General features: G+C 46.1%; 1 protein-coding gene across 1 annotated transcript; it reads right to left on the minus strand.

The window, feature by feature from the left end:
• Positions 1–929: 929 nt before the first annotated feature.
• Positions 930–12149, minus strand: LOC134424824 (ovoinhibitor-like). Its single transcript, XM_063168950.1, has 16 exons — positions 11996–12149; positions 11191–11210; positions 10270–10403; positions 10059–10119; positions 9438–9571; positions 8936–8993; positions 7949–8085; positions 7498–7558; positions 6641–6777; positions 6113–6173; positions 4312–4445; positions 4173–4233; positions 2757–2893; positions 2043–2103; positions 1561–1676; positions 930–1121 (listed from the first exon to the last, which is right to left on the minus strand). The coding sequence occupies exons 1-16, from the start codon at positions 12048–12050 to the stop codon at positions 1076–1078; spliced, it is 1413 nt and encodes a 470-aa protein (XP_063025020.1). The 5' UTR covers positions 12051–12149; the 3' UTR covers positions 930–1075.
• Between the last annotated feature and the right edge of the window lie 1484 nt (positions 12150–13633).

Raw genomic sequence — 13633 nt, forward strand, 5'->3', positions numbered from 1 at the left:
CAGATGAAGGGCAGCCCCAAGGTCCCCCTGCCACCCATACAGACCACCACAATGACAATAATTATATCACCAGGTCCTGAGCAACTTGGCCTCAAAAAAGTAGGAAAAATGACAAACAGGTAGAATTTTTTTCCTATGACTTGTTATACATTTGGTTAAAACTGGTCACAAGTGAACCTCTGCATCTTTTTCCTTCCCAAATGACTTTAAAAAGCAGCTCAGTGATGCACCAGGCCTATCCCCCACCTCAGGGGTGATCACTGCCCAGGTGTACAGGAGATATTCTGTTGCATCAATAAATGAAGGTATTTCATGAGTGGACACTTCTGCTATGACCCTGAATGGAGCTCAAGATTCCCCTCCTGTAGATTACATCCTTAAACTGCACTCGACCATGTGAACAAATTCAGTGCAGAGGGGCTGGGATCCTCTTTCCTGGCAGCAGCTGCTGTCTCTGCCATGGGACAGGCTCCACAGGCAGTGGGAACAAGGACAGGGCACCTCTTGCCCAGACAGCCAATTTCCCTTTCTAGCCCAAGCAAAAAGTGCTCTCCTCAAGAGCAAATCACCACCTACATCCTTGGCATGTCCCCGTGGAGGAGGTGGACCTTGCTCTGGAGGTAAAGGCCTCCTTGCACTGACTGTAGAGAGGGACTCTGTGCTCAGGTCACACAGAGATATCATGGTTTGAGAATATTAACACTGACAAGAAGACTCTGAGGAGTAAGGAAAGGACTGAGAGCTCCAAGGGGACCTCAGATCCTCACCAGAGCAGGGCTGGCACTGACACAGAAATGTGTCAGAAAATTATATCCACATTGAGTGGCAGTGGAGAACATCAATAGAAAAATAGACATCCATCAACTGGAGAACCATGACAGGGAAGAGATGAGGCAGAAGGGAAGAGATGTGGCATTGAGACAGAGGAATGTTGCCAAGTCAGTTTATTGAACAAGTGGTTCAGGAGCTAAGGAAACAAAGCAGGATGAAGGGATGTTACTTCATGGGGAAGGTCAGCCCATGGGAAGACATGTGGAAGGGAGTTTGTCTTCCTGGGCTGAAGTCCAGCACAGACTTAGCATTCAGTCAAGCTCATGATGTTGAGAGTTCTCCTGCTTTCCCTGGTGAGAAAAGGAGAGAGGAGAATTAGACATGGCTGATGCCCCTTTCCTCATTTCACTGTCCCAAGCAGTGGCTTAGGGTTGACTGGAGATAAAGAACAGCCTTAAAAGCCCAAATATTCCCTTTCATTATCCTCATTTAAGGAAAGATTATTGGTTTCATTCATTTGGTACAATCCAGTTGGTTTGGTGAAGTGATTTCCACACACCCTTGTGAGCTTGTGGAACAGATTGAGGGCTGCTGAAAATCAATAAAATACTTTTAAAGCTAACAAACAGGAGGCCACGTACAGATCACAGAAATGGGCCCTTCTCATTTCCCTTACAATGCAAAAAACCTGTAAATGTCCAGTATATGCCCCAAGCAGTTAGACAGAAGGCATGATGAGACAGGTGCAGGAATCAATCAGGAAAGGAAAGGTTTCACTCCTATACGTACAGGTAGGCGTTGCAGAAAGCACATCTGTTGCTGTAGGTTTTGCCATCAGAGCCACAGTGGGGCACGTATTCCATGGTGCACACACCAGAGACTTCTTTGAAGTTTTTGCAAAGGGCCTGCACACAGAAGGTAGGGATTGAGTCCTTGTGCCTGAGATCAAACTGTGACCCCCCCGCAGCATAAGGAATGGCACCCCAGTGAGAAATGAAACCGGCTGTAACATCATCATAACCAACTCCAAGAGTCCTCCTGATGGCAGACGTGATCTTGTACTGTTTCTGCTCATGCCACATCTCTTGCTGTTTTATTGCAGAGCAGTGCGATGGATGTTGGCTGTTTTATGAGTAGTGTGAAATTCCCAAGGGATCTCCTCAGGTGTGCACAACACCACCACCTGATTTGTAGCCCAGAGCAGAAGACAGTCCCCCAGGAGTGTAACAGACACTGAATTTCATTCCTCATTCCCATCATTTCCCACTCACCCTTGTAGTATCCTCTTCACAGGGCCCGTTCTTTCTCTTGCCAAGGTTGGTCCGATGCTCCCTGGAGGAAGGAGAGATTGTTATTAACCACAGCCTTCCCTGTTACAGCCAGACAGCAAGAACAAACCTCACTCCCATGGAGTTACAGACATTTCCAGATTCCCCAGCCCAGCACTAACAAAAACCTGCCCTCACAGACCAGACGCTGTCCCCCCTTGTGCACCCCTCTGTGGGGCTGAACACCCATATCAAACACTGAGGAAGGCAAGCAGGAAAAGGGGGACAGACAGACAGAATCCTTTCAGCAAAGGTTTCAGAGAGAGCCCTTGCAGATCACCCAGCTCCCACAGAGCCAAACAGGGAGGAAGAGGAGCACTCACAGGTTGTGGGCACACAGGGAGGAAGAGGAGCACTCACAGGTTGTGGGCACACAGGGAGGAAGAGGAGCACTCACAGGCTGTGGGCACACAGGGAGGAAGAGGAGCACTCACAGGCTGTGGGGCACACAGGGAGGAAGAGGAGCACTCACAGGTTGTGGGCACACAGGGAGGAAGAGGAGCACTCACAGGTTGTGGGCACACAGGGAGGAAGAGGAGCACTCACAGGCTGTGGGCACACAGGGAGGAAGAGGAGCACTCACAGGCTGTGGGCACACAGGGAGGAAGAGGAGCACTCACAGGCTGTGGGCACACAGGGAGGAAGAGGAGCACTCACAGGTTGTGGGCACACAGGGTGCACTCGCTGGCGTAGGTGACACCATCAGTGCCACACACAGGGTCATAGATCATGGTGCAGGCCATCAGCTCCCTGCCATCCTCCATCGTGTTCCTGGGGAACCGGCTGCAGTTCAGCTGGGGAAAACAAGGACAGCAAAGGCTCTGCCACGGCTCTGCTCTGTGCAAGGGAGCCCCCAACACATCCCCCCTGCTTATGCCTCTGCCAGACGACAAATTGTGGTTATATATTAACTCATTCTTCATGGAAAACCAGCAATTTCCTTTCACAGCCTTCCCTGGAGAAGACTGAATCAAGGCTGGAAGGTAGACATTACTCATTGAGCCCTGCATTCATCACTATGCCCCTATACTTTACTGAACCCACCAGGATATTACAAAAGGCAGCTCAGAAATAATCTGTAAATCAAAATGGCACGATTTATGCACTTCCTGCAAGGGGGCTGGCTGTGACCAAGGTGTTTTTCAAGGCCCACAAGAATGGAGGGAGATGTGCTGACAGGTCTTTTGTTGCAATGGGATGGTTCCCAGTGTTGAGAGCTGCCAGCAGGACTGACAGCAGTGGAAGCTGATTTACGTCAGCTGAGGAGCTGGCCTTGTGTTTTAGCACTCCCAGTTTCTCCAGTGTGAACTCCTCATTCCTGATTTATGTATCTCAACCGGCCTGAGCACAGAGCGTACTCGGGAAACAAAGGAATGACATTTCATAGTTTGTTTGTATAGAAATGAAATATCTGACTCGGGATGTTGACTCTTTCAAACACATGCTAATGAGGTGGCTTTGTTCTTCTATTCCCTAGTGAGAGTAAATGGTTTAGAGCTGGCCAAATATAGCTAATCTGGTATTTTTACATGATTCACGTTGGTACATATTAGATTACATTGCATTTACCAAAAAAAAAACCAACCAAACCAACCTACACCAAACCAAAAACCAGAGGTGGGTTTGAATCCCCTGATACCTTAGGTATCAGCATTCAAAACACAGGCAATTTTCTAATCTTTGCAAAACATCCTTTTGTAAAACACAAGCATTGAGAGAGCACTGGGTTCCCTGGGCCCTCTGCATCCCCTGCCCATATTGCCAAAACATTCTGCTAAGTTCCTGCAGCAGCTATGACTGAGTGCTGTGGGAAAAGAATTCTCTGTGTAAAGTCTTTAATCATTTATCATCTCCCTGTCTCACAACTCAACCCTCACCTGTCCTCTCCTCTTTCTTTCCCTGACAGTGTGCAGGAAGTGCACAATGTTCCTCCTGCTCATGGGAGGGTGATATTCACCCACAGAAGGAAGGGCAGCACAAGTGGAGGCTACACCCCCCAAGCCACCCAGCATTTGCTCAGGTTGTGCAGTTGGCACCTGCTCAAACTCTTCCTTTCCTTCGGGTGTCACTTACCTGGGGAGGTTCCTCTACGCACCTTCCATCGTGCTTCTTGGCAACCTGGGTTCCATATTCGCTGGAAGAGAAAGCAGAGTTAAGAATGCTCAGCAAATACCCCAGTGTGGCTCTCGGGGGGGGGGCCTGCAGGGCTCACATGTTGTGGGCACACAGGGCGCAGTCGTTGCTGTAGGTGACGCCGTCGGTGCCGCAGATCTCGCGCAGGATGAAGGGACAGGCTCCGATGGCCTCTCCGGATTTGGCCCCGCTCAGGTACGTGCTGCAGTCAACCTGGGCAGGTAAAACAGCAACCATGGTCACTTTTGGGGTCAGAGTCCCCCCTGCAGTCTGCCTGTCACAGCACAGCACCTAATGAATGACATGCACACACTGAGATGTCTAAGGTAAAAAAGGGGCAGCTTATTTCCGAACTCCGATATTTATAGAACTTCACAAGTGACCATGGATTGAAGGATGAAATTGCCACCTCTCCAACCACACTGGTCAAACTAAAAGTCTATCAATTCTCTCTTCCTCCAGAAAAGAATGCAAAACAATAATTATTTACATGAAAAGCATGTGAGAAACTGCATTAGAAAAATGTAAACCTCAGAAGGCTTGGAAGAACTTAGAAGAACAGGGCAACAGTCTGCCCACTCTGATCTTCTTGATTTTAGAGGTTTTTGTCAGGGGAAAATCAGAGGGTTTTAAAGTTTAGACTTGCATTAGAAATTAATTATGTAATTGTAGTTCTGTGTTTTCTGCTAGCAGAGGGAACAGCTGGTAAAAGAGATTATTCTGCTAGAGCAGAACATACACAAGTTTTAAATCCAGCATTCATAAAATCATAAAGATTGGAAAAGACCTCTAAAATCATCAAGCTCAACCATTAATCCAGAACCCCATGTTCACCATATGTCCAAGTTCCACTTCCACATGCCCTTTGATCAGCTCCAAGAAATAGCTGAAGAGAATTCCACCAATTCTCTGGTCAGCCTGTTCCAATTACTGACAAGACTTTCACTGAAGATTTTTTTCCCCCTGATTTCTAAACTAAACATACCCTAACTCAGCCTGAGGAACCTGATTTAAAGTGTTTGACATTGAGTGCAGCTTGACACAGTTTACTATACCCAAGATTTTGTTACAGCATTTCCAAGAGCAGCAAGAAGTGTTTCACCAACTTCTGTTGCAAAAATATTTACAATATATAAAATCTAATGGTTAAATATTTGAAGATCAATAGACAAACACCTATTGGAAATCACTCTACATTAGCTAAGCATCACTGACACTTCATTGTCATTTTTCACAGTCTCCCCAATGCACTGTCCCTTATTATCCATATTTCCCATGTGGTCCAAGAACAAATTAAAGCAAAGACCACATTTTAACATGCCTTTTCTACAGAAAATATATTGCAGTCCCTCAGGATGCATGAAATTATTTTTGGTGCTTCAGAGCTGCTCTGCATAAGCAGAATAAATGTGTTGAGATATTATCAGCACATATTGTTACTGTGCAGGATAATAAAGCTATTTCTGTACACATACCTGAGAGCAGATTTGTCCTGGCTGACCAGAGTACAAGGATTTTTTTAGCCTGCCTGTCTAGTGCAATGGAAATCCTAGCACTGAATAAATACACAGACATCTAACACAGCTCTCTGCCTCTTCTCCTACTGTGCTAAAATGGGCTGCATGGCTCTTGGGCTGCCTCTGATGATTTCTGTTCAGAGATTGGCAGTACTGGGACATTTTGTTTCTGAAGTCCCGGCCTGTTCTCATCCTCTCTTTCCCTCCTGTACAGCACACTGTCAGCTGTGAGCAGCTGAGGAGAAGCACAGCATCAGCATGAGCCCTGTGCACCATCCCTGGGTGCACTGAGCCCAGCCAGGACCTTCTGGAGACTGCAGAGAGACTGAATGGTGCTTATTTAACAGCTAAAAGAACACTTACAGGAGTGCTTTCCTCCTTGCACCTTCCGTCGTGGCTTTTCTTAACATCAGTTCCATATTGTCTGAAAGGGAGAGGTTGGGGTCAGCACACTCACCACCTGAGCCCTGGGACACCCAGTTGCCACAGAAAACAAACCAAACCCATAACCACTATATGATAAAGGAGGCATCTGTTTGCCTCATGAACCAGCTTCTCCCCATCATTAGAAAATGTAATTCTAAGTGCTAACAGACCAGTCAGTTCTCCTCATTATGTGATATATAACAGCTCCATTCACTCTTTCTTCTGCCCAAATACCTCAGTCCCATCCACTTTTTCTCCTGCCTAAATATCCCAGCCCTCACAGAGTGGTCAGGTTGAGAGCTGGCTCACCCACACTCCCCCAAGGAGCAAAAAGAGCATCAGGGAACAAAATCCAGGTGACAAGGGCTCCAGAGGAGCACAGATAGATTAGTACCAAAAGAAAAGCCATCTGGAGCACTAACCCTGGCTTGCCACTCCAGAAGAGAGTCCTGTTGCAATACTCACACGTTGTGGGCACAGATGCTGCAGTCGTTGTCATAAGTGAACCCGTCTGTGCCGCACACCGGGAGCAGGATCCTGGGGCACCTCACCAGGTCTTTGCCACCCTTCACCTTTCTGGCTGGGAATTTGCTGCAGTCAAGCTACAAAAAAGCAGCAGCATCAAAGGTGAGGAAGACCTTGTTCTCCAATTTAAAAAAAAATCCATCATGATCTCCTGCCGTGTCTCTAACAGCACCAGTGCCACAACTCAGTTCTTACTAAACCAGGCTGAGTCAGCTCTGCCTGAACCCTCTCACATGGGGGAACTACACAGCACTGTGTGCAAAGTGCCAAATCCCTGGCTTAAGCACCTTGGTCAGTCCCCACTAGAAGATATGTCAGAAAAGAAAAAAAAAATTTAAACATGGCCCCTTTTAAATTGTGCAGTGAAAGAAATTGGACTTTGCATTTGAAGGGCATCATCAAAGGAAGATCAAAGCCCAAACTGAATGACTTCCACATTTGTGTGTTAGCATGTCCTTCACAGCAGCTGATACATTCCAATCAAAACTTCAGGTGTGCTCCACATGTCAGAGTATGTCCCCACCCCAAAGGCTGTTGCAGGTGTGAATTCATCATGAGGACTCTGTGCATAACTCTTATCCAGCCCATCTGCCAGAGCTCCTGGGCAAGCAGGGCCCAGAGGACACCTGCCTCAGGATAGGTGGAATTTGTCAGCATCCTCAACACAAGGAGCTGACAAGACTTTATAGACAGGTGGAGAAAGCCAGACCTCAGGCCAGCTCAATTTCAGAGTAGATGTCACCTCAGGGAACCTTTGAGTTGATGCAGCTAAGAGTAACCATATATTGAACACTTACCTCACCAGTCTTCTCTCTGCATTGTCCACCGTGCTTTTTGCCAACATGGGTCCTTTTCTCCCTGGAAGAGGGAAACAAAATAAATGCTTAACCTCTTGGTCAAAGTCATGAGCAAAATGAAGCAAATTGTGGCTTCAGAATTTTAAAAAGTGTTCAGAAATGCTAATTCACTCATTACCAAGCCCATCTCACCTTCTTACAATGTGCAATTTAAAGCAATATTCTGAATCGTTCCTTCCTCTGCCCAGCCCACAGCCTCATCCAAGGAGATGCCTTATGACTCTTTGTGAGCACACAGAAGGCACCAGAAAGAAACTCAAGGCAAACCCAAAACCATCCCATTTCTAAGAGACTTGAAGAAATAGGCAGGATCAGAAATGCAGCAGGACAGGTCTCAAGACCGCGCAGCAGTGCTGGGCACCCAGAGGAGCACTCAGGGCAGGGCACTCACGCGTTGAGGGCGCAGATCGCGCACTCGTTGTCGTAGGTGGTGCCATCTGTGCCACAAACTGGGTTCAGGTCCCTTGGACAGAATACCAGGGTTTTTCCATCTTCGGTGGTTTTTGTTCGGTACCTGCTGCAGTCAACCTGGCAAAATAAGGACAGATCACTCTGGAGGAGCCCTTGCTATGCAAGAAATTTGGTTCAAAAACTTTTTGTTCTGTATTTCAGCCTCAGCTGTTTCTGTAACAGAACAAAGCCCTGTTACACTGAAGCTAAACTTCCAATCAGAAATTACACTTCTGAATATTATCCTAGTTCTCCAGGAGTCAAGAAAAAGGACTGTCTTGGAGAAGAGATCCTTCAGGCACAAGAACATGTACTAAATTTTTGGTCTTGTCTCATTAAAAAAAAAGAAATCTTGAATTTAGTAAGAAACATTTTTCATCAGCTGTATATCTCAATAATACTCTTTCAGTTTGTGTTGGTTTTCTCCACACTTTCTCCTTCTGAAGCTTCTCCTTCTGTTGGCCTCAGACAAAGATACAATAATCCATGCTCCATAAATATTTATGGTTAGGGCTCTTCTGAGTCTCACTACATCTGTGAATACAACCAGCATGGGACTTTTGAATCCCTACTGCTGAGGGTGGAAACACTTGTGGTCTCCAGAGAGAAAACTGCCAACCTGCACAGCATGTTGGCCAGAGAAATCTTCTGTCCCTCCACCTCCTCCTGGGGACACAAGCCAGCTCCTCATCTCATATCCATCTCCTTCCTCTTTCCTCAGTTTGGTGTGGTAAGCATGGGGTGACCTTCTCTCTGGAGCAGAGAGGATGCCAAATCCACCCCCACCATGCAGAAAAGCAAATAATGGACTGGACCCTTGTACAATTTGTCCTATGGACCTCTTTCAGCTTCCTAGCAAAATCTTTGAGGTCCTCAGGATTTTATCAGCAGCCCTAAGAGATGGATTTTTGACTTATATTGCACTTACAGCAACAGATTCCTTGCAGGGCCCTTCATGTATTTTGGTAATGTTGGTGTTATGTTCTCTGAAAGGAAGAAAAGCTTTGGTTAGGGAGCATTGAGAATAACTTTCCCCAAGACCCTGCAGCCACTGGGACAGCAAAGCAGGGTCCCACCCTCCCTGTGGGACATTACAACTGCCTGAATTCTCTGAATGTGCCCTGCAGATGGCAGCTGCTAACAGTACAGATATTCCCCTCTCCCATGGGAATTAAGTGTTAGGAATAATTAGGTGTTACAAGCAACACTTTGATCTGTTCATGTCTCTGCTCTGCAACTTTTTGTGATTCCCTTAATTAGCACAGACAAAGAAATGGGGAAGAAAACTCAAGTTGGCTGAAGAATCATGAGAAGCCAGAAACAAGGAGACCTACAGAGACACCTGCCTTGAAACTGGTATTTTACAGAGGTGCTTCTGAGAGCCTCAACCTGCTGATTATCCAGAAGGACATTCCATACACACAACTTACGCATTGTAGGCACAGATCCCACACTCATTGTCATAAGTGAAGCTGTCTGAGCCACAGACTGGTTTCATTATCCTTGGGCATGCTACCAGGACGTGATCATCTACCACAGCTCTACGGTAATTATTGCAATCCACCTGTAAAAATAGCAGGAATAGAGAGAGAAAAAAACCCACACTTTTTTGATATGAAATATAACACTCTTACATAGCCTTCTCACTCTCCTTCAGCCTTTGGGGACAAATCCAGCATCAAACCAATTTCACTATCAAAAGCAGAAACCAGAAATTCTGTGGGAATTCTCTCCCAGTAAAAACAAAAACAAATGGGATATTAAGAAGGACTGTGATTTGGGTTTTGTGAGGTCCTTCATAGGATCCTACTGGAGGTATCCAGATGGTGAGATCCAACCTTCAGCCAACGCATTACTTTCATTTTATTCCCAATTAGACAGGTTTGAAGTCTGAAGTGGAAAATAACAGAGATGGTATCAGATAACCTACAAAAACCCTCTCAGCTTTAGTTATCACCAGATTTTATATTGGGCTGTGCAGACCAGCTGCGCACATCCTGTCCCACATCTGCATGGTGTTTGAGTTGTCTCCATTACAGACTTTGTCTTACCACAACAGGTTTTGGGTCGCATTCTCCATCGTGCTCCTTCTCCACGCTGGCGCTGTGCTCCCTGGAAGGAAGCAGAGCTGTGTCAGGGATCAAGGAACAGCATCACCTCAAGGCTGGTGCTGTTGTCACCCAGATGCAGAGGCACATGCTCCTCATCCCTGGGGTACAAAGCTGCCACCCCTGCCCCTGTGGGGTTCCCAGCCAGACTCACATGTTGAAGTGGCACATCACACACTCGTTGGGGTACGTGTTGCCATCGGTGCCACACACTGGATCGAAGTGCCTTGGGCAACCTATCCTGGATGTCACATCCTTGCTAATGCCACTGTACTTGCTGCAGTCAATCTGTGGAAGCAGCTCAGAATCAGCCCTGATTTTGTAATGAAACCCCCCAGCATCCTCCCACCACCACCACGCCTGCAGCTGCTGCTGGGAGGCAAATTAGAGCCGTTATTGGGAATCTGCTCAGGCAATCAGGAGGAGGGAATCTTCCCTACAGAAATTTCTGATTATGCACTTCTGCCGGGGTCCAGGGAGGCAGGCTGGCTGTGGGTGAGACAGTGCCTAATGAAGGCAGTGGTAACTGGGAGCCCCTCGGCTCTGCAGAGGATCCTTCCAGATCGTGCTGCACTCCAGAGAGTTCTGGGAGGCTCCTAGCTGCGTGGGAGGAACCTGCAGACAAATCCACAGCTCAGGCCCTGCTGGTTTTCTCTCTGTGATATAGGTAGAGACATTTATGCAAGGAAATCTTTGCGCCTTGCTGTATGGAAGCAATTATCAGAGTCACGGTGTTTGATGTTTTCGAGCGTGTCATCCTAAGACAGTTTTCCTCACAAGGAGGCAAGCTACTGCCTTTGGCTGGAAGTAACTAAATTATGCCTAAGAGTTAATATAATAAGAGTGTACAATTACTTCTTGTTTTTTCATTTTATTTAATGAACCGAAAATATTGCAAAAAATGGGGATCTTTTACTTTCTCGTGAAATTGGAAATGTCGTTCAACCATGCACTGGGAAATATTATTTTAACTGCAAAGATTTCATTAGGTTTAACCCATGTGCTGGGTAGCTACATACTGCTTCTACTTTACCAGAAGCCTGAACAGAACATAACAAATAGATGTGTAGCTCACCTGAACTCCAAAGGCAGTACCTGAAATAAAAAAATGGAGACAGAAGAAAAACCCCAAATTATTAATATGCAGAGAACACATATGTAAATATTTTCATGAAACAAGTTAATTCAGTGATTAGTTAACACTCACTTATTTTCTTTAGGAAAACATGGAGTTTTACAATATTCCAGTAAATGGCCATAGAATGTATTAAAAGTTAGTAAATACAGTTTTGTTGTATTTCTGAGGGGAGATAAACCTTGTGAGAGCACATATATTTATCCACCCCTAATATGTTACAGGTAAGTGATACAGTCTATACTCTTGGATTTTAATCTCTCCTAAGAGACTTTTATGTTTGACTTTCAAAAGTTTGGACGTGCATGTTCAAGACAATTATCACCACCAGCACTGTCCATCTCCAAATACATCATTCTCAGTTACCAGGAGTAGCACAGTAAATTCCCAGTGCAAAGGGAGTTTACTCTTCAACCTAGAGGTTAAAGTTTGTATCTATATTGCTCACATGGGTAATAATGCCATTTTTACAGTTTTATTTTGCCTGTATACACAGGACTGCCACGTGCAAGTCCCTACCCTGCACTAGAACTGCTCCTACAAACCAAGAAGATAACAGCTGTATGGTGTTTGCTGAAACCTCAATCTTGAAACCTAATTTCCCTGCTGTGCTCTCTCAGGAAGGTTATTTCTTCATGGAACAAGGCTCTCCTCCATGTTGCAAGACCCAAAGGCTTTTACTGAAATGAAAACTCAACTCTGACTCTGCCAGATCGATCTTTGCAGCACCCCAGTGAATACTCACCCAAGCAGCAGCAAAGGGCAAGAGCTGCCCTCACCAAAAGTCCTGTCACCTTCATGGCAGCCAGGGACACCCCTCCAGTGCAGCCAGCCTGCTCTCTGTGCGGGAGAGGAAGATTGCAGGGAGGAGCAGGAATATATAGCACACCACGCTACCAAGTGGTCCCACCTCATTAGGTAATGCTCCCAGCCTGTCATCACCACTCAAAGCCAAAAACGTGTTTACCCAGCTCTGGTTGTCTGGCTAATGATTGATACAAGGCTGTGTGCCAGGAAGGGGATTTCGTGTGCCTCGAGGTGAGCGGGGACCTGCCAGGACCCCCCTGCTCCCGCACGCTCTGCCCAGCCTGGGCTGCCCCTCATCCTAGGCTCACATCTCCCCTGTGCCCACCTAAATGCAATTAGGACTTTCTCCTCAGCTATAATTTTCAACTGAGCAGCCAACTGATAGCCAAAACCCCCGTTATTTAACCTCAGAGGGAGGTTTTGTACTCTTCACCGCTGTATTTCAGCCCAGTTTGAGCCCAGAAGGTCACCCTGTGCTCTGCGGGAGGAATCCTGCTCTTCTCATGTTTAAAAAACTCAGCAGTGCTCTGCTGTACGTGCCAACTTTTCCTGTAATACAGCAAGGAGCAAAAATACTAAGTTTGGTCCTAAAAATCCATCTTTTTTGGCTATTCACTGAAAACTATCATGGCACCTTCTGCTCATCTCTACCACCTCCCCCATGGCCAGTGCCTGACCCACCTCACTGAGCCTAAGTGACACCATCCCCCAGGGCAGCAGGCCAAATGCCTTTAATGTCTGCACAGACTAGATGTACTGTACTTCCTTTACCTAGGAAGTCAGCCAACTTTGCAGAGATTGGTATTAGCCCACGCATGGTTTGCTTCCTGAAAATTCACTGTGTACGTTATCTCTTTACGCTTTATATCTTCAGTTTTCTTCAAATATCTCCTCAAGGTTTGCCCACTATTCAGGTAATGGAACTTAGATTGGCCTTGAATGCTTTTTTGTCCTTTATGTAAGCAGATTTTTGGCAATTCTTTGGATTAACCTCAATTGCAGACTCCTCAGATGGGAATCCTAAATTCTCCAAATCTCTCACTAACTTATCATTTTTCAAATTCTGTATTTGGTAATCAAAATCCTTGCTTGCAGATCTATTTTTTGACACAATTTAAACAGAGCGGGCTTGTGTTGAATCATCAGAGTTTTATTTTCCAAGAGAAGGAAATTTCCAACATATTTCTCACTTGAAAAGCAAATCCACAACAACACAATTTTAGGGATTACCTAGTGGAAAAATATTTGCTTTCATATACAGGAGCTCTGCTAATATTAGTACTTTGCAGTGTGCATCTGCAAAACTAAAACTTCTCCAAATGCCAACGTTTCCTGCTCTGCTAGGAACACAAGGGATGGTGTCCCGGTTCATATTCCTCATTTTCATTCCTTCCCCCTGATGTTCTGCCCTGTGTTTCCTGACCTTTCACTTATCTCAGTTCCACCAAGTGTCCAGGACTCCAGACCTTTGGATGGATGCAGACCTTGGCTACAAGGACCCCTTCTCATCCCGATTACAATATCCATCTCCCAGGGCTTATTCCAGCCAAGGCCAGGATCCATTAATGCTTCCTGG

This window comes from Melospiza melodia, chromosome 14, assembly GCF_035770615.1.
Source record: "Melospiza melodia melodia isolate bMelMel2 chromosome 14, bMelMel2.pri, whole genome shotgun sequence".
Classification (NCBI taxonomy): Eukaryota; Metazoa; Chordata; class Aves; order Passeriformes; family Passerellidae; genus Melospiza; species Melospiza melodia.